Source organism: Martes martes (assembly GCF_963455335.1).
Source record: "Martes martes genome assembly, chromosome: 1".
Taxonomy (NCBI): Eukaryota; Metazoa; Chordata; class Mammalia; order Carnivora; family Mustelidae; genus Martes; species Martes martes.
In genome coordinates this window covers 107,997,743-108,025,374 of record NC_137888.1, presented here as the reverse complement: position 1 = coordinate 108,025,374, position 27,632 = coordinate 107,997,743, and the positions used below count along the sequence as shown (strand labels likewise).

General features: G+C 44.9%; 1 protein-coding gene across 9 annotated transcripts in view; it reads left to right on the top strand.

Annotated features, from left to right (window-relative positions):
- The first annotated feature begins 1,233 nt into the window (after positions 1 to 1,233).
- MASP1 (MBL associated serine protease 1) overlaps positions 1,234 to 27,632 on the top strand; it is a 65,485-nt gene continuing 39,086 nt past the window's right edge. For 5 of the 9 annotated variants that reach the window (XM_080829765.1, XM_080829763.1, XM_080829769.1 and 2 more), the window contains exons 1-2: positions 4,440 to 4,495; positions 9,664 to 9,895. In XM_080829765.1, coding sequence (XP_080685891.1) covers positions 4,452 to 4,495; positions 9,664 to 9,895 — 276 coding nt within the window. In that variant the 5' untranslated portion in view covers positions 4,440 to 4,451. Of the gene's footprint in view, positions 1,471 to 4,439; positions 4,496 to 9,663; positions 9,896 to 27,632 lie in introns of those variants that run through there. The other 4 variants (XM_080829766.1, XM_080829764.1, XM_080829771.1 and 1 more) reach the window with 3 other exon arrangements.

The following is a 27,632-nucleotide window of genomic DNA, read 5'->3' as shown; positions in this document are numbered from 1 at the left end:
TTATGTAAAATGGGGATGATCCCATTACCCAACTATACAAGATATAAAGATGATTAAAGGGAATTCACACATTTCTAGAATAGTGTCTGAAACCTAGGGTTCAATAAATGTTAACTATTAGTCGTAAAAAAAAGAGCTGGATAATCTTGGCAAATTGTAGAAACTCTCTGAACCTCAGTTTCCTCATTTGTAAAGTGAGTACAATAGTGTGACCCTCACAAGTTTGTGGGAGCGCTTGAGATGGTGCATACGCTTAGTGCTGTGCCTACACAGAAAAGGTTCTCCGTAAAATCTACTTTTCACACCCAGACATCCTTCTCCCTGTTGAGATTTAATTGTCATTGTTGTGGGGGGAGGAATTGTCTTCTTATTCAGCTCAGCTTAGATCTGGTGCTGCATTTCTCCACAATCTCAGGGTGCAGACGTGTATGCAGTCCCGGGTCTTTCTCTACCCAGGGGGTGCGGGCTCTCCTGCCGTGATGGACCCTCACTGGGCTGGATTGGTTGTGTGCCCTGTGATGGTAAACAGAACAAGTATAGCTTTTAAGTGGAGAAGAACCACTAGCCAACTGTAGGACTTGGGGCTCCCTCACATTCCTGGCCAACGGCTCTGTTCACAGGAAAATCTGTCACTGTTTGCAGGCTGGCTGCGGCTTTGGGATTTGGACCTTTTTTCCTTTCCTAGTGTAGATGTCAGAATTGCCTTCTTAGCTGGTTGTTTCTGCTTCACTGGTGTCTTTTTGCCAGTGTCCTGAGGAAGAGCAGGAAACTATAGCCATCTGGCAAGGGAGACTAAAGAGAAATTAGACTTTGTCCCTCTCCACCCTCACACACACACACACACACACACACGCTCCATACAGTCACACACATTCACTCACACATTCACTAATACACATTAACACACACACATTCATATACATTCACTCACATGCACACAAACTCACTCATACCCATTCACACATTTACTCATACAGAGTCACACACATTCACAGACTCACACAAACATGTTCTCTCTCACACACATGCACACACAGATACAAACACCTTTTTGAGCCTCTCAGTTTTCTCTCAAGAGCTGGAGCCAGCCACACAGGATAAAGGAAGGAACTGGAGGAGCAGATCTTTTCAGGAAGAAGACAGATTCTGTTCTGTCAGGTTCCTATGAGTGTGTGTGAGAGCAAGTCAGAGGAGAGAGAGAGGGAGAGAGAGGGAAAGAGGAGAGAGAAGAGGGAGGGAGGGAGGGAGAGAGAGAGGAAGAGGCAGAGGGAGAGAGGGGGAGAGGGGATCTGTTGCAGGCAGGGGAAGGCGTGACCTGAATGAAGAATGCCAGCCAATTCCAGAGACACACAGGGACCTCAGAACAAAGATAAGGCATCGCTGACACCACACCGGGGACAAGCTCCCAGGAAAGTCAGGCCGAGGGGACCGAAGCCAGGCAGCCAGGAGCACCCCAGGCAGGAAAATGAGGTAAGTGCCAGGGCAGGAGTGGACCTGGGAGGGGGGGCCCTTTCGGGAACCAGGTGTCAAGTAGTCTAGCAAGGTTTGACCTTGTCTCCAGGCAGACTCACCTGCCTGTCCTGCGGGTGTGGCGGGGGTTCTCATCAATCCCTGGGGCTTTGAGAAGGGGGATGTGGGCTGGGCGCTGCCCTGGGACTGTGGAGACAAGCAGCTCCAAATGGGAGACTTTGTGCAAATCCTGCCCCACGCTGCCAGGGCTCAGTTTCTCCCTCTGCCAGTGTTGGGTGCTGTCTGCTGGCAAATGTGACTTTCCTCCTGTTGCCCTCAAGGCTGATTTTTTGTTTTCCTCCCCTGCAAAGAGCATTGGTTTATCTCTTCCAACACTTTGTGAGTTAGGTATGTGTTTGTGTGTTTATTTGTTCGGACCGGAAAAGAAACCAGCTTCCCACAGCTCAGCTCTGCGGTTTCTCAAACCTTCAGAAGTTTGCCAGTTAAAACCTCAATTTAGAAAACGAAAAACCTGTCCCCATTTTACAGTTCCCTATAAATTTCTGCATTTTTCACTGAAATCAGAGGCAGCTGGTGACATGAATCAGGCTATGAATTGTACCAAATGGCTCTTAAAGGGATACCACAAATTTAAAAAAAAAAAAAAAGAGCCTTTGGCATTCTAAATCCAGGACTTTAAATTCTAATTGTTTTTAGACTCTTCAACATTTCCTATTCCTCAGCCTGTATTTAGAGTTACTTGATCCTCCTTACCAGGCATTCCTTTTACGTTTTCCTCTGCAAGTCTCAAAACGCAACCACTATAATTATTTTTACTATTTTTAAGTGTTAATGCTGTTAAAAATACCAAAAAAAAAAAAAAAGAAGAAGAAGAAGGTAAAAGAAAAACACCCTGCTGACGTGTTAAGACTCAGCACCTCTTTTCTCATTGATTTTCTTCTCAGTTGGAAAAAGGCTTCTATTTGTTTCTCTTCTGCAAAGTCACCTAGCAACTCTTCTGGGTCTGGGGCCAATGGGGGGCTTTGGACTGTGTTAACTCTTTGAGCTCAGATCACCTGTGGTTCAGAAAAATTATCGGGTCTCTAAGGTTAATTTGATCTGTTTTTTAAAAATCCGTTGTAACATTAAGCCTGCCATCTAACTTCATTTTCCTTTCTCCTGAAAGAGATGGGATTTATATCCATCTACATGGAGTGACAATTCAGCTGATCTGTGGAGAGCAGAATCTTATCCCATCACCCTAGGGCCCAGCCATACCAATGTACAGGCTGATGAACAGCCCTATGTCTTTCTGTTCATTCATTCCTTAACGCAGAACAGCTCCCCCGACACACACACCTTATTTTCCACCTCTAGGACTCGATTTTTCAAGCCACAGCTCAAACATCATCTCCTCTTCCCTGGCCAGCACCCCCAGAATGAGCATCCTCTCCTTCGTGCTATCCCTGTTTTGGGGAGCTACATCTCTCTTCGTCTTCAAAATAGTTCACTGTTCAAATCCCTATGGACTGACTGCTCCTTAAGTAGAGGATCTATCTCTCGTTCACCTTAGTATGTCCAATATCTAGCATAATGTCTGTTTCCCATTAGGGTTTCAATAAATGTTAGATGAAGTAAGGATTTACGGAGAAGTGAGGATAAAAGCAGTTAAGCAACTTGTCCAAAGCCACACGGATGATCTTGAAAAGGCTCTGACTCAAACTTGAGTCTTTGGACTCTGAGTCCAGGATATTTTTCTACTATACACATTCCACCAGACTCTCAACCAAGTGTATAATCCTATACCAATAGCTCCTGATTCTAGCCATACATTAGGATCATCTGTGATGCTTTCACAAGTGCCAATGACCAGACCTCACTCCAGACCAATTAAACTAGGATTTGTTGGAGAGGGGCTTTGTTATTAGTATCTTTTTTTTTTTAATTTCTACATAAAGCCATGAGTTTTTAAATTATTTTTCACAGGATTAATTGCTTTGGCCAAATGCCTAGACATGATATGGGCATGGACCCAGCAGCTTCCTCTGTTAGCTTTTGTTACTCCCTTCTTCTGTTGAAGCTAATTCACCATATGGTGTTGGGCATGACATGTCACTACTTGGGATATCCTTTTCATCATCTGTCAAATAAGGGCATTGTCCAAGGGATCTACACAGTCGCTCTCGACTCTCCTACTCACAAACCACCTTGGTGTCGTGTAGGTTGGAGGGAGGGAGGGAGGGAGGGAAGGGAGGGGAGGGAAAGAAGAGGATACAAAGTGCTACTTCTTCCACAATCATTGACACATGGGGGCATTTTGTGCACTCTGCATAGCTTGCTCCTGCAGAGGGCCTATGCAATCCCAGCTTTAGGTATTGTTTGACATGTCAAGCAAATGTAGCTAAACTTTTTGATTAGCTCGAGAATAGGTAGCAGGTGTCAGGAATTCCACAGCCCGTGCCTGCTGTATAGGAAACAAGAAACATCCAGAGGGTTTAAACAAAAGCTGCCACTTACATTCTTCGATTGGCAGCTCCTAAAGCAAGCAGGCATAGGCTCAAGCCCATTATGTGCAAAGAGATATTTGTTTCATATGTTTGAAACTGTTTGGCGATGCAAGCAAAATAGAGCAGAAAGCTTGTTCCCACACTGGCCCATTACCTACCACATGTGGGCCTTTGGGACTGAATGAGGTTTCTAAGGGCAGCCAGCCCCTGACAAGACCAGCATTAGGAGGCTCAGAGTCTCCTCTATGTGGTCTGGAAAAAGTAGGCACGGAGAAAGTTGACCTTTCATCTTTGCATCACCCGGGTATCGCTATTGCAGTGAAGCCCAGCTTGGGAGCCAAAGTTCTTTCCTAACCTCTGCTTTTCGGGAAGCAGCATGATGGAATAATTATAAATAATGTTTGCTGAGGGCTGGGCTGTTAACAAAGGACTTTCCAATCCACCTTTACTCTGATAGCAGCCCTGTAGCGAGTCATTCTTTTCACCGCTTACCGGATGAGGACACTGAGACCTTACGTGGCTTCCCCAAGACGGGTCAGGTAAATAAAGTCAAAGGCTGGACTTGAAAACTAGCTCTTCTGACCCAAGGCTAGGGCTCTCCCCTCCCCAGGCAGAACTGAACCAGAACTCCCAGACCTGGCAACATTCGTACCTTTCCTTCCTTGAAATTGGGGTTGCCTGCCCCTGAAAGACGGGGTTTCTAGATTCTGCTTTCCTGAGAGCTCCCAGGAGAGCTTAACCTATGGCTTCCCTTCTCTCTGTCTTGAAGGCCCTCCCTCCAAGATTGGTTTTTTGTTTTGTTTTGTTTTTTGTTTTTGTTTTAAAGATTTTATTTATTTGACAGAGAGAGATCGCAAGTAGGCAGAGAGGCAGGCAGAGAGAGAGAGGGAGAAGCAGGCTCCGGCTGAGCAGAGAGCCCCATGTGGGGCTCGATCCCAGGACCCTGGGATCATAACCTGAGCCGAAGGCAGAGGCTTAACCCACTGAGCCACCCAGGCGCCCCCAAGATTGGTTTTTAAAAAAATATTGACCCTGGCAATTGGATTAAAATATTTTGTTTCCTCAGTTGAAATCTCACATGTTCCTGTTGCAGGTAGAGTGGAAAAAAATTAAATGACTGTATTATTTCCTTTTTATTGAAAAAACAGTATAAGTTCCTTCTTGACAAATATGCACATCGCATATACACAAAAATTAAAGTTAAGATATTCATATTCCCACTTCAGAGATAACCACTGTTAATACACTGGTGATATCCTTCTAGGCCTTTTTGCACTTACCTCTTTACCTTTCATGAAAATACCATATGAGACAGCTAGATAATCTACATTTATAGTTATCTTGATGGGTTACATGTTCAAAAATTCATGTATGTGCATATATACACATATATGCATCTCTGTGCTAGGGAGGGAGAGTTGGGGAGAAACAACTTTCTGATTAGCAAATTGTAGCCATTACAGTAGTCCCTGTTCATCCAGGAAGGATAGGTTCCAAGACCCTTAGAGGACCCCTGAAACCACAGATAGCAGGGAACCCTATAGATACAATGTATTTCCTATACATACATATATACCTACAGTCAAGTTTAATTTATTAATTAGGTGCAGTAAGAGATTAACAATAGTAACTAATAATAAAATAGAACAATGATAACAATATACTGCAATAAAATTATGTGAATGGGATCGGTTTCAAAATATCTTTTTTAACATTTTTAAATTTAAATTCAATTAATTAACATGTAATATATTATTGTTTTCAGAGGTACAGACCTGTGACTCATCAGTCTTCTATAATACCCAGGGCTCATTACATCACATGTCCTCCTTAAAGTCCATCACCCAGTTACCCCATCCTTCCATCCCCTCCCCTCCAGCAACCCTCAGTTTGTTTCCTGTGATTAAGAGTCTCTTATGGTTTGTCTCCCTCTCTCTGGTTTCACCTTATTTTATTTTTTCCTCTCTTCTCTTATGATCCTCTGTTTTATTTCTTAAATTCCACGGATCAGTGAGACCCTATGATAATTGTCTTTCTCTGACTGGCTTATTTCGCTTAGCATAATAACCTCTAGGTCCATTCACATCATTGCAAATGGCAAGATTTCACTTTTGACGGCTGGGTAATGGTCCATTGTATGTATAGACCACATCTTCTTTATCCATTCATCTGTCCATGGACAGCTGGGCTCTTTCTGTAGTTTGGCTATCGTAGACATTGCTGCTATAAACATTGGGGTGTAGGTGCCTCTTCAGATACCTACATTTGTATCTTTAGGGTAAATACCTGACCAGCAATCACTAGGTCATAGGGTATCTCTATTTTCAACTTTTTGAGGAACCTCCATACTGGTTTCTGGCATGGCTGCACCAGCTTGCACTCCCACCAACACTGTAAGATAGTTTCCCCTTTTACGAATTCTCGCCAACTTCTGTCCTTTCCTGACTTGTTACTTTTAGCTGTTCTGACCGGTGTGAGGTGGTATCTCATTGTGGTTTTGATTTCCCTGATGCCGAGTGATGATGAGCATTTTTTCATGTGTCTGTTGGCCATTTATATGTCTTCTTTGGAGAAACGTCTGTTCATATCTTCTGCCCATTTCTTGATTAGATTATTTGTTCTTTGGGTGTTGAGTTTGACAAGTTCTTTATAGATTTTGGATACTAGCCCTTTATCTGATAAGTCACTTACAAATATCTTCTCCTGGGGCGCCTGGGTGGCTCAGTGGATTAAGCCGCTGCCTTCGGCTCAGGTCAGGATCTCAGGGTTCTGGGATCCAGCTCCGCATCAGGCTCTCTGCTCAGCAGGAAGCCTGCTTCCCCCTCTCTCTCTGCCTGACTCTGCCTACTTGTGATCTCTCTCTCTGTCAAATAAATAAATAAAATCTTTAAAAAACAAACAAACAAACAAACAAACAAAAAATATCTTCTCCCATTCTGTCGGTTGTCTTTTGGTTTTGTTGACTGTTTCCTTTGCTGTGCAAAAACTTTTCATCTTGATGAAGTTCTAATAGTTCATTTTGCTCTTGCTCCCCTTGCCTTTGGTGATGTTTCTAGGAAGAAGTTGCTGTGGCTGAGGTCAAAGAGGTTGCTGCCTGTGTTCTTCTCAAGGATTTTGATGGATTCCTGTCTCACATTTAGATCTTTCATCCATTTTGAGTATATTTTTGTGTATGGTGTAAGGAAATGGCCCAGTTTCATTCTTCTGCATATGGCTGTCCAATTTTTCCAACACCATTTGTTGAAGAGACTATCTTTTTTCCACTGGATATTCTTTCCTGCTTTGTCAAAGATTGGTTGACCATACAGTTGAGGGTCTGTTTCTGGGTTCTCTATTCTGTTCCATTGATCTATGTGTCTGTTTCTGTGCCAGTACCAGACTGTCTTGATGAGTACAGCTTTGTAATAGAGCCTGAAGTCTGGAATTGTGAGGCTGCCAGCTTTGTTTTTCTTTTTCAAAATTCTTTTGGCTATTCGGTGTCTTTTCTGGTTCCATATACATTCTAGGATTATTTGTTCCAGTCTGTGAAAAAAGTTGATGTTATTTTGGTAGGGATTGCCTTGAATATGTAGATTGCTCTAGGTTGCATGGACATTTTAACAATATTTGTTCTTCCAACCCATGATCATGGAACGTTTTTCCATTTCTTTGTGTCTTCCTCAATTTTTTTCATGAATGCTCTATAGTTTTCTGAATACAGATTCTTTCCCTCTTTGGTTAGGTTTATCCCTAGGTACCTTATGTTTTCAGATGCAATTGTAAATGGGATTGACTCCTTAATTTCTCTTTCTTCTGTCTCACTGTTAGTGGATAGGAATGCAACTGACTTCTGTGCACTGATTTTGTCTTCCAAAATATCTTAATTGTACTGCACTCACCCTTCTTCTGATGATACTGAGATGATAAAATGTCTATGTGATGAGATGAAGTGAGGGGAGTGACATAAGCACTGTGACATAGCATTAGGCTATTACTGACCTTTGGACAACATGTCAGAAGGGGGAACATCTTGCTTCTGGACCAAGGCTGACCATGGATAACTGAAACCATGGAAAAGAAAATGGTGGATAAGGGGGAGCCACTGTAATCGAAGAATACTAGTATAATTTTCCAGCATGGACTTAGGCTGTATAAGGCTCTGGCACCACATTCTTTCATTCATTTATTCATCTATTCATTTTATTCATTCATCATCTATTATATACCAGGCTATATGCTAGATCCTTTATATACATCATCTCTAATGCTCACGTGAGTCCTATAATTACAAATTATAAGATCGTCTAGACATACAAGGAAACTGGGCCTCAGAGAAACTATTATCCAATATTTCACAACCAGTAAGTAGAAGAATGGGGATTTGAACCCAAATACATCTAACTTCAGGGGCTGAGTCTAAAGCAGTGCAGTGTGAGATAAACAGAATGGAAGCACATTCAGGGAGCTGTGGAATCTGGAGGTGTAAAGGTTACTTATCACATAGGAAGACTTAAGCTGGATGGTGGAGGATAAATAAGGCAAGCAGATGAAGAATGGGTAGGGCATGTGCAAGGAGACCAAGGCAGGACAGGCATGGCATACTTTCAGAATGACATGCCAGGGCATAGCTGGCACTGAGATGAGGCTGGACAGACAGATCAACGCTAGATCAAAAAGGGCTCACCTGCCATTCTGGGAGTAGATGCTTAATCCTGCAGGCACAGTGAAGCAGCAGGGTCACATGTGTGCTTTAGAAAATAAACTTCGGCAGAAAAGTGCTGAGTGATGTAAAGTGGGGGACAAGGAAGATTAGTTAGGATACACTAGCAATAGGCCAGTTAAGAACATTTAAATTCATAGACTGGAGAGAAACAAGTGGATTTCCGAAACATAGGAAACAGAATACATAGGACTTAGGGAAGAAGTTTATGTGCCAGGTTTGGGGTGTTTGAGTTCAAGGTCATTAGGTCTTGTAGGGGGAGCAATCTATAATATGCCCGATGTGGTGCATGTTGACCATGAGGGTTCTGACTAGTCTTGGACATCTGAATCATCATTGCGCCACTTTGGGTGTGTTCCGTTAAGTTTTATTGAGTTTTCCTTGCGCCTTGCTTATGCAATTCTTTTTATTATCTCTGATGCCTAAAGCTGGAAATAAATTGTAGGTTTCTGGTCCTTTTATAAGAATACTTACCAAGAGGGGAGGAAAAAAAAAACTTGTTTTGCTTATTCTTTCTTAGTTCAAAACTTTGCATACCTTGACTGATTTTGTTACATCTGTTTAAAGAATGCAAGATCTCATCATTGAGTATAAGTTTCATCCCAGCATTACCATGTCACTATTATTTACTTTTTATAAAACTGAACCAAGTGTTTGTGATTCTTAAATGAAGCCCAAGTTGAAGAAAGGATATCAACTTTTACCTAATTATGAAATTTACATTCTCAACAGTAAAATAATATGAGTCAGAGTCCCAAATAGGGGATTATCTAGGAGACTTGAATACTTATTAAATCTTCAGATGAACACCGTTGGAAGAAACTGTAGAATTCATGGAGTCATCATTCTACCTGTAGAATAAACTGGATAATCAAGGCCCCAGGTGGAGAAAAGTAAGAACAGCAGGCCAGTGGCAGAGATACGCCAACAGCTTGGTCTCCTAGCTGCTTAGTTAAGGGGTGAGGACCTGTGTCCATGAATGTAAGTAGATCCATTCATGTCTTTCAGGTGGCTCCTTCTCTGTCATGCTCTGTGCTTCTCCTTCTTGAAAGCTTCAGCCCATACCGTGGAGCTTAACAATATGTTTGGCCAGATTCAGTCACCTGGCTATCCAGACTCCTATCCAAGTGATTCAGAGGTGACTTGGAATATCACTGTCCCAGAGGGATTTCGGATCAAGCTTTACTTCATGCACTTCAACTTGGAATCCTCCTACCTTTGTGAATATGACTATGTGAAGGTGAGACCCTTGTTGTTCCCTAACTGAACCAGGTTCTCTACTGGAGAATCTGCTAGGAGTTAGAGAAGCCTAGATAAATGAGATACTGTGCTTACCCTCCCAGGGTAGCAGTCCAGTGAGGAAGACACACAAAGTTACAACCTGATGAATGAAGGTTGGGCGTTGTATGCTAGGTGCAGGCTGAGTGGTAGACCTAGAAAGGGCCAGAAGAGAAATTGAGGCTGGCAACATATAACTCAGATAAACATAACCTCCCCTTTTTCTTTCTTTTCCCAAAGTCCTTAATGTTTCCACTAAAGAAAAGAACAGAGACCCCAGAGTAAGCATAACTAGACTGAAGCACAGCCATAATTATGTCCAAACTGGACACATTAGAAAGCATTGCCACTTCCCTAAGTAATGATCAAGTGCTGGGGAAGGATTGGGTATGCAGTAGTGCACAGTTGCAGGTGAAATCAGAAGGTTGGATTGGGGTGAGATTCTGAAGGGTCTTGAATGTGATGCTAAGAAGTTTGGATTTTCTCTGCAAAGGGTGTGGGCAAGGTTGGAGGGGCACCATCAGAGGTAGATGTAAAAACCATGTGGAAAAGGAGCAGGAAATGATAAGAACATTGAAGCAATATTCCCTGGAATTTAGAGAAAACCCACAAACAATGCCATGGATGGGAAGCTGTCTTTGAAAGTGGGGCTGAGAGAGGTTGGAGTATTTCTGAGAGATCAAGTTTACTATGGCTGTGTCTGGCTCAAAAAGATGTGGAGGCCTAAGAACCTACTTTCTCAGCTCTCTGTGGCTTTCTGGAAAAATTCTCATTAAACCACTCTAGAGTATATTTTATATATTTTTAGTGTTAATGTGGTCTCTGTTCTCCGTAGTTGGTAATTCAACAAGAGTTAACCTTGTATTAACCAGAATGTTTGATCAACAGCAAAGTAGTGAATTTACAATGTACTTTTATACTTGTAATCTCATTCACTCTTTAAAACAATCCTGTAAGATAGGTACTACTACTGTCATCCTTCATAGGCAAAGGGAAAAACCCAAGAAGGTGAAGCTACAGCTAGTAAGTGGTGGGTCAATTTCCAAACCCATGTCTTCTGACTTGCAATCTCATGCTTTTCTGGCTACACCAAACTGCTCTCAAGTTGCTCTCCACTGAGCCCAGGGTACTTCAGGGGCTTATAAGTCTACTGTTGGGGGGAGGGGGGCCAGTAAGTGGGATTATGAACCCCCACCCTGCTTGAACTCATTTTAAGTGTTGGGTATTGCTTATTTTATATGTTGGGTCTGCATCAATTATCTCACTTACAACAAGGTTCTTGTGACTAAAAACTTTCCCGAATTGGTGCTCTATGACAGTTTCTTAGCTTCAGCACTATTGATATTTTGAGCCAGGTAATTCCTTGCTGAGGAAAGTTGTTTTGAGAATTATAGGATTTTTAGCAATATCCTTGGCTTCCCCTCACTAGATACCGATATCACTCTCCCTCCTGTTGTGACAACCAAATATGTCTCTAGAAGTTACCCATGTCCTCAGAGGGACAGAATCTCCTAATCTGAGAACCACCGCTCAGTGGGATGCTGCCCTCTGTGAATGTCCTGGGCTGGGGACTGTGAGAATTTAAAGATACAAAAGATCTCGTCCCTTACAAAGAGAGATGAACCTAGAAAAGTAGCCATTGCGTAAGATGGAAAAGAGTAAGGACACCAAGAGACTGAAAGATACAGAACGAGGAGAAGGGAGCTGGTTGCTTTAGGAGATGCTGTGGGTGGCCAACCAGACTGACTAAGAGTTCTCATGAATTCATTAAAAATGGAGCTGACTTCTCAGAGTCACAAGGTTCCCACAAGGAGGATTCACTAAGACTTTATGTGTCGATCATCATAAAGTGAAATTTCTGACAACATGTTAGTTATGTCTTCCAGAATATAATCCAGCCTCTGCCAGAGGCAGACTTCAGGAAAAGATGCATTATGGGTAGGGGCCATTAGGTTAACAGACTCCTCCAGCCCATTCCCCCAACTAGTGCTGGTCATAAAACTGGGGCATTTTCAAATATTTGGATTAGAAAGTGGATTTAACCAGAAGGAAAATGACCAAACTTGGCTTAATAGGACAGTAAATTCCAAGATTTAAACAAGGCTAGATGTGAACTTTCTAACTGCTTTCTTCTCTATTTTCTATGTCAATTCTCGATGTCAACCATTGAGAATTTTTTCAGTGAAAACAGTTGCTTTTACGAGTAGCTGAGGCCTTAAGACTGTGGACATTACAGATTTTTTTTTTCTTGAGATGTAACAGTAACTTACTTTCATTATTCACCTTCCCTTCATCCCCCTGAGGAATTGACTTTCAATTCATATACACTAAGCAATCATTTCTCACAAGTTCTCCTCTTGTTCGGACAGCTGCCCAGCTTGACCTTGTTAAGACTCCCTTGTAGAGATAATAAACACACAATAGAGGATTTAACTCACTCCTTTGTCCCTAATAAACTGAACTTCCTGGCAAGGCAGATTAAGTTGCTGACATCAGCTACATTTTGTAATGGAAAAACAACAACAACAAAATAAAACAAGGTACTCTTCAAGGGCCATGATAGAACATGAAGACTTCTGACACTGAATTAAGGACCCTGGCAAACATTCTATGCAAAACTTGACCTTTGTGGCTGGAGGATATTTTGGAAACTGATTGATGGGTTTCATCAGGAACAGTGAGATACCTTCCTGAAAGTCCAGGCAGATGGAGGTAGGTCCCCTGGAGGGGTAGCATGGTCCTGGATTCTTGCCCAGGATTCAGGAAATGCCTGGGCTAGTCCCCGATCTTCCACTAACTCCTGAATGAAAAAAATCTTAGAGTACTCTCTCCACTGCAAATAAGATCGTGACCCCTGGGCAGAGCAAAGAAGCAGTTTGCTCCCTGAAGGGCCCTAGAGTTCTTGCATCTAGGCTTTCAGACCCTTTCTCCCAATTCCTTTAGGAAAAGGGATTAGAGTATTGGGCAGGGAGGGCAAGGTGTATCTTTCTGCTTGTACTGACTCCCTTCCAGAATGCCATCCCAGCATCGGCATCAGCCTCCCTGCAGAGGTTCCAGCGGCCATGGGGCCTGAGCAGGACTCCCTTCTTGGGACGCTGCCCCTTGGTTGGCTGACCACAGGTGCTCAGGTAGAGACGGACCCTGTGCTCCTGTCTGCGCAAGCACCCGGCGGAGCTCCTCTCCCGGAGTCACAAGCTCACAGAATGCCAAGGTGCAGTGACTCTCTGGAGACTCACCTAATCCATAGCTATCGTGAGCAGTTTTCCAAACACTTTCTCCCAGTTTTCTCCAAACAAATCCTCTCCTAGACCCGATATAAGAAACAGAAGAGGGGCTAGCAGGTCAAAGGTGGCTCTGAGGTTCATTCGGCTCACTCATCCTCCTCCTTCACCCTGAAGGTCCTACCTTAGAGGATTTATGTCCTGAGTATTGCTTTAGTCCCCTCTGCACAGAAGCAGAGCCTGGAGCTCAGAATTCAGGCACAAGACTAGTACTCTGTTCTCGGAACTCCTGATCCCAGAAGCCTTCCACGTGCAGTTGAAACCCGTTCACTTTTTCTACTGGCCCCCTTCCTTCTTCTCCCCAGAATATGTGCCTCTCCTGGCTGTGACTGAGAGCAGGAAGAAAGCAGCCACATGCCATGTCATTCCCGGAGTAGTCGACATCCCGCTCCAAAATTCCGTTTTCTCATCTGTTCCATGAGGGGGTGACATGAAATGATCCCTTAAGTCCCTTAAATTCCTGGACTCTAATCCTCCTCCTCCTGTCAGAACTGTCCAGATGACCCCACCAAACCCTCATTAGCCTAGTTAGGATAATGCCAGGAACCGGTAATAATGTGTTACAACCTCCACTTCTCTGAGTTCTGTGGCCCATAAGCATTCCAGTAAGAGCCTACTGTCTGCTGGGGTTGCCTTAGTGACACGTCATTCAAAGAAACACACCATACCACCACTGTCCTTTCCCAAGCAACTTTAAATATCACTGATTTCCATTTGATGGGATAGTAGCCCCTATTCTGAGGCTTTTCCACTCTGTAGCTGAGCTCCCCTGGCAGGCCAAGGAGTAGATTTAAAGCACCCTCCAGCTCACAGGGACCCTTTCTGGCCCATCGGGGTGACCGTGATGGAACAGCTGACTCAGTACTACAGTAGCTTGAGGAAGAGCAGGACCCCGGAGCTGCGGTCCGGATGCTGTCATTTTATGAAAATTCCTCTCTGGCCTGATTTCCCGCAGTCCTCGGTCTTCGAGGCATGTGCACATCTGCACGGCAGCATCTGCTTCCTGGGAATGTGGCTGCAATGTGTGGATTCCTGCATGCAGAGATGAGGCATACGAGTCACAGTTGGTGAACGCTGCAGGCGAGGGCCAGAGTGCGGGCGCTGGCTGGGGAGTCAGAAGGGCTGGCTTCTTGGGGTCATTCTCCACGAATGAGCTTTGGGTGGGTGAATATTTCTGGAGGTGACTCTGCTTCCTCCTCTCTTAAATACAGGAAGTTGAAACCGCCAGTCTCCAAAGACACCTTAGCCTTGATATTCTGTGCATCTAAGACCTCAGAAATCACCATCATGACCGAAGCCTAGGGAAGGATAGTTCATTGGCCAAGGCCACACTGGGACCAGAATTTATATCTCGAGACTTGCAGTCTTCTTTAAAAAAAAAAAAAAAAAAAATTAAAGGACAGTGAAGTCCCATCATGTGGGGGCTTAGGTTTTTAACATACTATAAATGTAAATAAGTATAATGTAAGGCAAACATTGCCTAGAGTCAAACTTAGACAATCTCTTCCATATAATAGAGCACTCTCTTTTGGTACACCCGGAAGGGCATTTTTCCCTAGGAATATGACAAATTAGTTCCTTTGGTCAGGCATCAGATGAGGTGGTGACTCGTGACTAGAAAGGGGCCCCAGAGCAGCAGTCACAGAAAGACCTACTGAGGAGGCAGAACCACCGAGGGGATCCCATAGCCACACAGACCCTCTCGTCAGTTCACTTCACAACGTCTGCTCAATGGATAAAGAGATAAAAAGAACCTGCATTTGGCTTTTATTTTCTCTTCTTCTCACTGAGTACACACAGCTCCACTGGCATCTGTTAGCTGCTCATGTGAAGTCACACCACTTTCTCCTGTCAAGCCTCTGTCCTTGACCTACTCAACATTTCCTCCATTCTTCCCACTGTTCGTGCCTTTGTTCCAATTCTTAGCGCTCTCGCCTAGTCTATTGCAATCATCTCCTAAATGTCTACCAGCTGTCCGTCCGTCCCCATCCAGTCCACCCTCTAGAGGCACGTGTCCAGAGAGATCTTCTTAAAGCATTTCTCTGGTTGCAACACTCTCAAATCCTTCAGTGGCTCCCTGCTGTCTGTGGAATGAAGCCCAAGAATCCCAGTGAGAACCTACTAGAAGCTGGACACTGCACTAAAGACAGGGCCCACGAACATGAGTGAGACAGTACCTGCCTTCAAGAAATTTGCGATTTCATAGTATGTCACGAGACAAATACCTAATTAATAAATTAAAGCTGTGTAAAGTAACACAAAGGGTGGGGAGTTAGTCATTCCTGTGTTCAGGATGTTTGAGATAAATCTTGAAGGGTAAATAGGAGTTCACAGTGCAATTCCCTAAGCTTCTCTATCTCCCTAAACATGAGCTTTGTCATTAGTACAAAAAAAAAAAAAAAGAGGAGGGGCACCTGGGTGGCTCAGTGGGTTAAAGCCTCTGCCTTTGGCTCAGGTCATGATCCCAGGATCCTGGGATCAGGCCCCGCATCGGGCTCTCTGCTCAGCAGGGAGCCTGATTCTCCCTCTCTCTCTCTGCCTGCCTCTCTGCCTACTTGTGATCTCTGTCTGTCAAATGAATAAATAAAATCTTAAAAAAAAAAAAAAAGAGGAAGAAGCAGCTCATAATGAAATAGTATTTTCCTCACAGGTTGTGAGGATTTATTTGATTTTTTAAAAGATTTTATTTATTTATTTCTTTGACACAGAAAGAGAGAGCACAAGCAGGGGAAGTGGCGGGCAGAGGGAGAAGCAGACTTCCCGCTGAGCAGGGAGCCCAACTCGGGGTTCGATCCCAGAACCCGGGGATCACGATCTGAGCCGAAGGCAGACGCTTAACTGACTGAGTCCCCCAGGCGCCCCTGTGGGAGGATTTAAATGAAATGCTGGCTGTAAGTGGAATTCCTACTGCAAGAGGCAAGTTTGCTCAATGGTTCCCAAATCAAGCTTTAGAGCTACTTGGACCTGGGGTAGGTCCTGCCTCCACCTCTTACCATAAAATGAGGATAATAATAATAATGCCTATCTCATGGACTAATGAGACAAATGTTTTCATGACATATGTCCAGCACATACGTAATTCCCTCAGCAATACTGTTGGAGCGGTAGTGATGGCAGTGGTGTGAGTGAGAGAATGGCCGCTTGCTGTCACTGGGTGCTCAGTGAACACCGTCTTTTTCATCTGCTCTGAGTGTACCACTAACTGGCCCTCTATGACCTTGCTCGTATCACTCACTGTTTTCAGGCAATTTATGGAAAAATACTTTGAAAGGACCGATCAGATGCAAGAGGTTATTTCCCCTGTGTGTTTACCTTGTAGTAACACACATTAATAATATTTCTAATTTATTGCCACACTTGATTCTCGTAGAATAGGAGGAGTGGGGATGATTACATTTCATTTACAGCAAAAGAAACGCACAGGGGCGGCCCGGGTGGCTCGGCCAGTTAAGCAACCGACTCTCCATCTGAGCTCAGGTCTTGATCTCAGGTTGGTGAGTTCAAGTCCCACATAAGGCAAAGAGCTTATTGAAAAGAAAGGAAAAGAAAAAAGAAAAGAAAAGAAAAAAAAAAAGGAACAGCATAGAGAACCTGAGTGGATTTGTCTAGTCTCCACAGTTCTCAGGCCCTGGTCTGCTTACTCCCAAGTTGTAATTTTATCTCTGTTAGAACAGATTTGTCCTGGAAGAGATCTTGGTCTGTTTCCTGGCTATGTATTATTCCTAAGGCAACACTGCATCTCAGGGTAATTTAGTAGAATTTATAAAACAGAAGGTCCTTGGGGGTCCTTATGTTGTCTACATTTTGTTAAAGAACTTTCTCTTTTATCCTCACCTTGAGAGGAAATATATTTTACAAAAATAACAAGAAATGGAGAGTGCACTGTGAGGGTTGAGAGTGCTTGATTTATCTGTTGGTGGCACTCAAACCCTAACAGGAAGCTCCAGCTTGTTCTACCAGCCCGTTGGCCCTGGGAGCTCAGGGCAGGGAGCACAGTCTTGCAGCAGAGCAGGAAAAGGCCTATGTCTCCGGGCATGGAGTATAAGGAAGGGGCTCAGGTCAAGAAATCGGTTGCTCTTCCTGCTAAGATGCTGGACAAATGAGCTCCCGGCTCTGGGCCTCAGTTTCCCCAACTGCCCAGGGAGGAAAGTAGACTTGCTGGCCTCTCCGAGCCCTTCCAGTTCTGATGGCCTACAACTCCCCGCCCAGTGCTCCCCTCCCCAGGCCTCATTGGGTCAGTCTGTTTCCTGCTCTGTTATTGAGAGATAAGTCCATCCCAGGGCCCTGCTCCAAGATTGACTCCCCTGACCCCCAGGCTCCTAACTTCTGTGCAGTGCTCTGTGTTTACTCAGAACATGCCCTCGACCTTTAGGCTGTGGCTGACCCCAGCGACTGCAGCAGCTCTGCTAATTCTCTGGGGGTAGACAGGCGGTCTTTGCCCCTGAAGGAAACGAGAAAAGGAGAGATGTTTCTCGTGAATTTTGGATGTAGTCCCTAGGGGGATTCTTCCCCTCCTGAGAGAGCGGGTTCTGATTCTAGGCTCATGGAAATCAGGAAGTGGAAATGAGCTTCAGAAAAGTGTGACCAAAGCTCATTTTAGGCAGGAAGTGCAAACAGCACAGGCTCTGGGTGATGGAAAACAGAAGGAAGGTCCCAGCGCTGGGGCAGAACACACGGGTGAGCTCAGATGAGTGTGAAGTGGGAATTTGTTTTTTTGTTTGGTTGGTTGGTTGGTTGCTTTTTGTTTTTGTTTTGTTTTGTTTTGTTTTGTTTTGCTTTTTAGATAGAGGCAGCTTGTTTGGCTGACCACTGGGATCACCAGCCCCGGGGTCCCAGTGCACCTGGTGTGCAAATCTTCATGCTTATGTGGACACTGATAGACCTCAGTAAAAACCAGAGCTTAAATTTCCTTTGGTGTGCTCGTAAGGGAAAAGGTAGAGAATGGGGGGTATTGGTTTATTCATTTATTCAGCATTTATTGGATGCCTACTATTTACTGGAGCTTAGAGTATAGCAGTAATTAAAACATACAGAAATTCCTTCTTATATGTTTATGTTGCACTGGGGGAAACATAATACACACTAAACACAATCCACAGAGAACGTAAACAGTGAGAAGTAAGGTGATAGCCAAAGAAACTCAAAAGAGCAGAGTAAAGAGGGACTGTGTGAGGAAGGGCGAAGGCTGTGATTTAAATGTGTGGGTTAGGGTAGTCCTCATTGACAGGGTGACATTTGAGCGAAGACTTGATGAAGTTGAGGAAGTTAGCCACGTGGCCTTCTGGGGAAAACCCTTCCCACCAGGGATGCCTGGGTGGCTCAGTGGATTGAGCCTCTGCCTTCGGCTCGGGTCATGATCTCAGGGTCTTGGGATCGAATCCCACGTCGGGCTCTCTGCTCTGCTGGGAGCCTGCTTCCTCCTCTCTCTCTGCCTGCCTCTCTGCCTACTTGGGATCTCTCTGTCTGTCAAATAAATAAATAAATAAAAATCTTAAAAAAAAACCCTTCCCACCAGAGGGAACAGCCAGTGCAAAGGCCCCGAGGTGGGCAAGTGGCTGGTGGGTGTGAAGAGCAGCAAGGATGGCAGTGTGGTTGGAGCAGGGGGGACAAGGACGAGAAGTGCACACAGAGAAGTGCAGGTAGGGAGCAGGGAAGGAGGGCCAGATCACCACTGGGGGTGGGAGGTAAGACCCCAGCTCAGTCCCAGCAGGCAATGAATGACAAGACTTTACAAGCTCTTTCCATGCCATGTTCTATGACCTCTTGACTCTTAGAGGACGGTATTATATATTGTCCCCCACAGAGGCCCAAAGATGATGGGGGGCTTACAAATGACTAACAATTGGCTCTGACCTGGGGAGGAGAGAGGGTGCACAGTAACACACCCCTCACCACTCAGACATGCTAGACAGTCATTACCTCGAGCCAGAGATAATAGTCAAATGCTAAAAATAGGAGGGGATGAGTTTTGTATAATTTGTCTTTAGTGCAGTTTAATGAATTGCAACTTTATGAACCCCAATTTCGAATGATGGCTGTGTTTAACAGCAGAAGTTGACAGTTTGTGCTTATAAACTGGGACAGGCCAGCGTCGGCATACTACTGCCTGCGGAGGTCCAAGTGACAAGTGACCCATGAGCTATGAGGGGCAGAGCGGGAACCAGACACCAGGTCATCTGGTCCTTATTCGGGCGCTCTGTGAGGGTTTCCACGTGAAGATCTGAGGATGTTCATTTGGGCTGGGGCTGGACAGGGTCCTTGGTGGCGGTGGCGGCAGGGGAACACGCCAGCTCGCACATTCCTGGGAACTCTGCCTGGCAACACTGGCCTGGGGCAGGTCCCTTCACTGCCCTCAGCTCTTACTCAATCACTGCTTTCACCCCGTCCCGACTGCGACATACCTTGAGCCAGGCTGCCTCAGCTGCCGGAGAACACAACACGGCTGTGTTTTCCTGTCTTTGGACTGTTCTCCAGCGCTCAACAGTCTGAGGCCCAGCCTCCTAGTCCCTGAGGGGATTTGCATGTGAATGAGCTTGGCGCTGAAGTCCCAGAAGGCACGGGGTGGGGAGTCTTTCACAAGCCAGGGAGAGTGAATCCTTCCTGGCCCTCCTGCCCAGCCCGTTCCCAGACTCTCCCGCCCACCCCCTCTCAGTCCCACTCCCCTGGGACGGTGGGCACTGCCAGTTTCCCACCTGCGGGACGTCCGCTTCCCAGGCTCTCAGAGACCTCTCCCTGTCAGCCCTCTTTTTCTCCCCTTGCTCCTGCTGCAAGGAGACCATCCCCTTTTCTGTCCAGACCTCTCCCTGCAAAAGGGCAGTCCTTCCCGGGAGCAGTGGGAGTCTTGGACTCCAAGGACCTGCCGGCCCCATGGCTCTGGCCCCACACTGTTAATGGTGTCCAGCATTTGCATGGACACAATACCTTCTTAGGGCCTCATCCCAGCTCTGTTAGGAGCTTTTTACTCTGATTAACACATAAGTAAGAACACTCTACTGGGACTATCATACACCTGGGCCCTGAGCTGTTTCCGCCATTAACCGTGCCTTGTGACTTTGAGCCAATCACTTCACTTCACTGAGTCTCACTTTGCCCATCTAGGACAGAAAAGAGATAAACTTGTTAGCCTTTCATATCCTTTCTATCTCTGAACTTCTATGGTTCTCTGATTCCAGTTACTGGGCCAGGGCTAGAAGTCGGACCATCAGGATTTTGTCTCAGGTCTGCCACTCCTAGGCTGTGCTTCCCTGGGGACTCATGTCACCTCTCTGGGCCCAGAATCACAATGTCTGCCTGAAATGCATTCATTGCAAGACTGCCATCAGAAGCAACTGTAATAAAGAAGATGAACATACCTGTCTGCTGGTTCCACACAGAGGAGGGAGATGACTACTACTAGGATTACTGTTATTTTAGTAGGCTTCCAGCAAAACGACTTGGCCCAAATCGAAGCATCAACCTCCAGCCCCTCTCACATGAGGTCATCTTGAGTCTTAGACCCACCATCTGTGCTAATTTTACTTCTATGGCTTTCAAGAGCTTCTGGAATGCAGTACACAACGTGTATGTGCACACACACATCTCCTTTTTCCCCTAGTCCCAGGCTCTCGTTTGGAATCCAGTAACTTTAATTTGCTCCTTCTCATAATCTTTAACTGAAATCTGGGCAAGTCAGTAGCCTAGCAAGATTGGGCTGTGGAGCCCTGGGCCAGTCCCTGGAGATGACAGACTTAGCAGGAGGGTGACCCCCAGAGCACATAGCACTCCCTTGTGAGTCGTAAGTCCTGGGCCCAGGGCTGTGAATGAATCACTGGCCTAAACTCCCACATCTAGAGCAATCTTTTGAAATACAGGGAAGTGAGGAGATTCCTGGACTTATATTCTCTTGTGGGATAGAAGATTTTAGAGATCCCTCCCATTCCTCTGTGAAATCAGTATCAGGTGTCCCCCACCTCCCAGGATTGCCAGGAGGCTCCTCAGAGGGCCAGAGGAACCCAAGACAAATGCCACCTCCCAAATGCAGTGGCCAGACCATGAGGGCTCTCGAGTTTCCTTTCCACCATCAGCCTGGGCTCTCGGGGCTTCATAGGACAAGAAGTCTGTGCTGATGACTTCAGTGAGATTAGGAATGAAGGAGTGGAACCCGGAAACCAGAGGGGATCCGGGGACAGTTCCAGTCTCTCATTCTTCTTCACACGGGGGAATTATCCTTGCCCACCTAGCAGGGGGTCAGCCTGACCAGATCTCAGCCGTCCTGCTCTTCTCACTGAGGTACTGAGTTCTGTCTAGATCCCAGGAGTCCTTCTAAGTTTACAAGTATTATCTCCTGTCGTGTTCACAACAGTCCTGTGATATTAACACTTGCTGTCCCTGTGTCACAGATGAGAAAACCTACATCCAGAGCATATCCATGTCCTAGGGCTGCCATCACATAGTACCACAAATGAGGTGCCTTATAACAGGAATGTATTCGGTCACAAAGCTGGAGGCTAAAGTCTCATTTCAAAGTGTCAGCAGGGCTGTGCCCTGAAGGCTTGGAAGGCTCTAGGGAAGAACCCTTCCTTGCCCCTTCTAGCTTTCTGGTGTTTGTTTACAATCTTTAGCACTCCCCAGTGTGTATGCATGTCTTCAATCTCTGACTCTCCCTACACTTGGCTTTGCATGTGTCCCTATGAACAAATGTCCCTCTCATAAGGACACCAGTCACTGGATTAGGGTCCCCCTAATGGTCCAGCCAGCATGATGTCATCTTACCTTGATTACATCTGCAAGGACCTATTTCCAGACAAGATGGAGTCAAATCCAAGAGTTAAAACTGGACTGTATCCTTCAGAGAGGCGGGACACAATTCAACCTACAACACAGAGTTTCAGTGATTTTCCCAGCATCTAACAATTGGCAAAGACTCATGTGTGACTCATAATACGACGAAGTCTCTCATGATCCAGTCTCAGTAAGGGATTTTCAGTAAACAGAAAACTTTAAAAATTCAAAGCAATTCATAATTCAACTCACTCTCTTGAGAAACCAAAACAGAGCAGAGATGTTCTTACCGCCAAGTCTTAAATGCCCAATCCCTCCCACCTCCATCTCTCTCTCTCTCTCTCTCTCTTTCTCCTTCCTCTTCTTTCCTACAAACTCTTCATGAACTCCACACTAAGGGTCTCTTCTGTCTCTCTTCATCCACTCATTTTCACCCCACCCACTGACCCCCTCCTTGGACTTCATGATCACAAAGACGGTTTCCTGACAGGAGGCCCTCTTTTCCATGCATTGCTGTATGTGAATGTTAGTTATTCTGAATTTCTTGATTGTTTTATCAGAATTTCATTTTTCATCTTATAATTTAATGGAAATAAAGCAGAGATCGTCATGTCTTTTTCAGCTCTGTTGGGACCCAGGGGCTAGAAGAAAAGGTTAGGTAGTGACAGAGTGAAGAGGAATCCCCATACCAGAGACTCAGGTGGATATGAGAGACAGAGGGCCTGCAAACTGGTGCTGAACTTCCAAGCTGGGTTAGTTGTCCATCCTGTGTGCCCCCTGCTTGTTGACCTAAACTAAACATTGACAGAAGCTAGAGGGAAGTAGTTGTGGGTCCAGGTGACTTTTTAAAATACGTTTAAAATATAAAAACAGAGAAAAAAGAAAGATCTGTAGTTCAACTAGCCATTGTTAACAGTCTGCTCTAATTCCTTCTTTTTATTTTCAAAGCATATCTTCTACATAGTTGTGATTTCACCACGTATATGGCTTTTTTTCCTTTTTTGCTTAATATAACCTACTAATAAAGCTTCCAGATCTTTGTTAAATTCTCCATTAATGTGATAAATAATGGCTGCCTAATATTTACTAAATCGAGGCAAATTTAACTGTTCCTCCTCCCCAGAATGGAATATTTACATTGTTTCTGGATTTCTATCATTATACATGACTGCTATATATATCTTTGTTCACAAAAATTTTTTCCACACTTGGAATATCTTCCCCTAAGTTATTTTCCTAGATAGGGGGCCAAAAGAGAATTTTCCAAGTCAAGGATAATTCAAACGGCCTGATCCATCTTAGAAGTTAGTGAGGGTCTCATCTTTGCAATCAATTGTGAAAAGGTAGCATGGTTTTTTGATAAGGGTGTGGTAGAAAAGAAGTTAGACTAAGTAACTCTCAAGGCCTGAAGAACCCACGAGATTGAAATTCTCCAAGTGTCCGTTCAGAATCTCAGTCTTTCCCTTTGTCACAAATTGTTTCCTCACCCCATAGCATATCTATTGCTGTGTGACAAACCACTCTAGAACTTGGTAGCTGAAACAACGTCCATTTTATTTGCTTAGGTCCTCTGGTCAGAAGTTTGGGCTAGGCTTAGCAGGATGGTCCTTTGGCTGGATTTGCCAGAGGCCATTCCAGTAGAGGCTTGACTGAAGCTGGAAGGTCCAAGATGGCCACACTCACCTCTCTGGCGGTTGGTGGTAGCTGTCAGCTGGTTGGTCAAGGACCTCAACTGGGATGATTCATCTCTGCCCTATGTGACCTTCGCTTCTCCAGTAGGCCTGGCAGGGCTTCCTCACATGGAGGCCCCAGGGCAATATTCCAAAGGGCTACAAGGCCCCCTGTTGCCTGAAAGGCTACAGGGCCCCTTGGAAGCAGCACCCCATCTCCACATAACACATGCCTTTGGTCAAAGCAAGTCACAAGGCTTGCACACTTAAGACCTACTTCTTCCTGAAGTACCTTGTCATATACAGCTAGAAACACATACTGACACTTTCAACATTGCCTAGAGATCTCCTAAGCAGAGCCACAAGCTTAGTATGTACAGTTTTTCTACCTTCTATGTTGCAAGTTGTGTCAAACATTTCACCACTACATGACTCAGGTCACCTTTGCAAGCTTCCTGTAGGAGTTTGTCCCTGCCTTTTCAGCCTCTACTTGCTGCCATTCCAAAACCCAAGCCACGGGTCCTAATTGTTTGTTACTATAGTACCGGACTTCTGATTCCAGTAACTGTACCAGCCAGAGTTCCGTGAGGAAAAGCAGAGCATCTGTGAGCAATGTGAGGTAATGGCTATTTTGGGTATCAGAAATCACGTGACTAGAGGAGGCGCTGTGGCAGTGAAGGGTGGGGCTGGGTCCTTGGAGGACCGTAGTTACTAATCAGCTCCTGAAGCCCTGGCACTGGGGGAGATGTTGACATCTGCTGGGGAATGTGAGAATTCAAGACCATCTAAGGAGCCAAAGTGGGCCTGTGAAGGGGGGTCAGCGGAGAGGGTTCTGTGAACAGTTGTTGGCTTTGAGCAGCTCCTACCTCAATGGGTCCACATATAAGCATCTGGCGATAGCTCTAGGTCACTGCTGGTCATCAGAGCAGTAGTTTCCAGCAGTGATGGATGCAGAGTGGAGGAGAGTGAGGATAAGCTGGAACCTATCGGGCACATCTACATCTGTCCATCTCTGTGTATGATCACAAAACAACCTTCAGACAGTGAGGACTGTTGTATCCTAACTCATACAAGTGTCTCCTTCGGCCCACTCTACTCCAGAACTATACAGGAAAGGAGATTCTGGGGAATGTAGTTTCCAGATTAACTAAATTGACAGCAGGACAATCCAGGACAATCCATGACTATCCGACTACATTAATTCTGAGAAGTTCTTCAAAGTCCCAGAGAAGATGTCAGAGAAGCTCCAGGATATAGCCTGGGGACACTGACAAGCAAAGCCTTGAGGTTTCTGGGTCTGTAGTACAGCCTTTGTTTGTTTGCCTCAAGCCTTGAAGGAGAAGGAGGTTATTGGGTAGGGAATTAGGATGCTGCAGTTATTGGCCTGAAGTCACTACTCGGTAGATAATGACCTAGCCTGATTCGTTTAAATCATGTGGCTTTCAAGGCTTCCCATTATAAAATGAGAACAGGGGCACCTGGGTGGCTCAGTTGGTTAAGTGTCTGCTTTCAGCTCAGGTCATGGTCCCAGGGTCCTGGGATGGAGCCCCACATTGGGCTCCCTGCTCAGTGGGGAGACTGCTTCTCCCTCTACCCCTCCCCCCCATTTGTACTCTCTCTGGCTTGCTCTTTCTCTGTCAAATAAATAAAATCTTCCAAAAAATAAAATACAAAGGTGAAATAAAATGAGAACCATCATTCCTGAGCTACCTTCTCCATGCATTGCTCCAAGGACTGGTAGATAGCTGTCAGTGTATCTGTTCAATTCTGATGAAATGACTTTACAGACATGTGGAGAGCAGCCGCAGCTGTTCTCCCACAGAAATTGGGCCAATGTGTCTGCTGCCCTGCCTTAGTTTTGCCAAGGTTTGTGCGGTTTATACAGGTGAAAATTCATAGAAAACAGACTCTGGCTTCTCCTCCTTAGATCTCTCTTCCCAGCTCCCTGTCCTCAACAGAACCCCTTTCCTGTGGCAGGTGGTAGTGGGAAGGAAGGGACAGTTGAGAATAGTGAAATCCCACTACCTCTGGGATTTCACTATTCCCTCAGCGTGAGAGCTACTGCCTGCCCTCCTCCTACTATTGCCATCTCCTTGAGTCCTATTCATCTTTCAGGCCTCAGCTCAAAGAACATTCTCTTCTTCCTAAATGTTTTATGATTTCCTTCAGCTCAATGTCATTTTTTCCCCTTCTTTGACCCCCTGGGGCTTCCTATCTTTCAGTGCAATAACTATGACCTGACAATTCCCTAACACATACCCACTTGAGCATTTATATTATTCTCCTACTAAATTTCACTTTCCTCAAGGCAGGGGACTTGCTCTTTAAGCTCGTGCAACAAATAAATAATTTTTGGCATCCTCCACACTATAGTCCAGACAGAATTTGGTATATAAATACTTTTTGAATTGAGTTGAAAGAATACAAATTGAGGACATGCATCCATGTGTTGGCACCCTAAATGACAATAGCCTGAAAGGATATGGTTGCCATAATAAGAAATAGGAAAATGAAGAGTCCGTGATCCCCAGCCAGATGGTTCTCTATTAGGAATTTCATGTCTTCATTTGAAAAGTACTTCCCTCCATCATGTTAATATGATGACCCTAGAAATGGGACAGTCCAAACAGAAGCCAGGGTTCAATCTTCTGCCTATAATCGAGGTAAATGATTTTTGTAGAATTTTATAATTCATAGCAGGGGCTACAAATATTAACCAAGGTCAGCGACCCCCCCCCCCCCGTCTGGGTTATGGTAGGAGCTGTCACTGAGCCACATCCTCTCTGGGAGACAGTCCATGCACCCAAGATAAAGTTTGAAGAGGCCCTTGAGCCAGAAAAGTTGTTTTGGCAAAGTGCCTGTGTCTTTTGTCATGTACTCTCTGGGTTGGTGGGTTCCTTTCTTCAGGGTCAGAAGAGTTCCAACAGCAAAACTGATATCAGGAAATGCTTGTGGTTATCTCTCTACTCCTGAGCAAGTCACTGGCCCTCTTTGGACCTCAGTTTCCTCTGGAGGGGGGTTGAAATAACTTTTAAAGGTCCCTCTTTCCCAGCTCTGATATTCCAAGACTCTATTCTGAGCTGCAGGCTGAATTCCTAAGCTTCCAGAGCCTTCTATTCCTTGCTCCTGAAGGTAGAGATGGCTCAGATTTTCCCATAGGCCTCAGCCGGAACATGCTTCCTCGTTCTCTGCAATAGTATGGCTGTGCATGTGATGACTGTTTATCTGCCATCATGAAAATGTCCTTTATCTTGCAAGTTACAAGAGAGTTTATTATCACAGATCTTCATTAGGTCTCCCCTGATCCATGTTATCTCTGGTTGGTACTACAGAGAGTAGCTACATGGAAAGTGTCCACTCTATAGAAACTTTGGGGATATCAAAATACAGATAGGAAGCTGTTGAATCTGGAAGTGTTAATGCTCAAGGCATCACTATTCATTAAGTAGCTGACTTGGTATTACATGGTTCTAAATCACGAAGAAGTTCAAGTTCATCGAGTTCTTCAAAAGAAAGCAATCAGTGTGTCGAAACTCATGCTCACCATCTTCTAGTTGGCCTATTGAATGTATGGGCATGATGACTTGTTAGAATACCAGTACACCAGATTGGAAGAAGACATATAGTTCAGCTAGTTCAAACCCCTGCTCTACCAGGTGGATAGCTGAGAACTAGAGAGCAGGTGGTCATGGAACAGTTTATGGTAGTCAGGAACAGGCCCAGGACCTCCAACTGCCAGGTCCATCTACCTTATATTACTCCAAAGCAGAAGTCACCAAGACAGAGCTCTCCCCTTCGTGCCGATTTTAAACCTTCACTCTAAACCTACTTAGTCTTATTTTTATTAAGTTCTAATAAGAGCAGCTTAACTAGTTTCTATTTTACAACACATTTCAGTTAACAAACTGATTTTTTTAAAAAAGACACAAAATAAAACACTACATAAGGGAGATATAAGAATTGCAAAGGCATTATGGTCTGGGGTTAT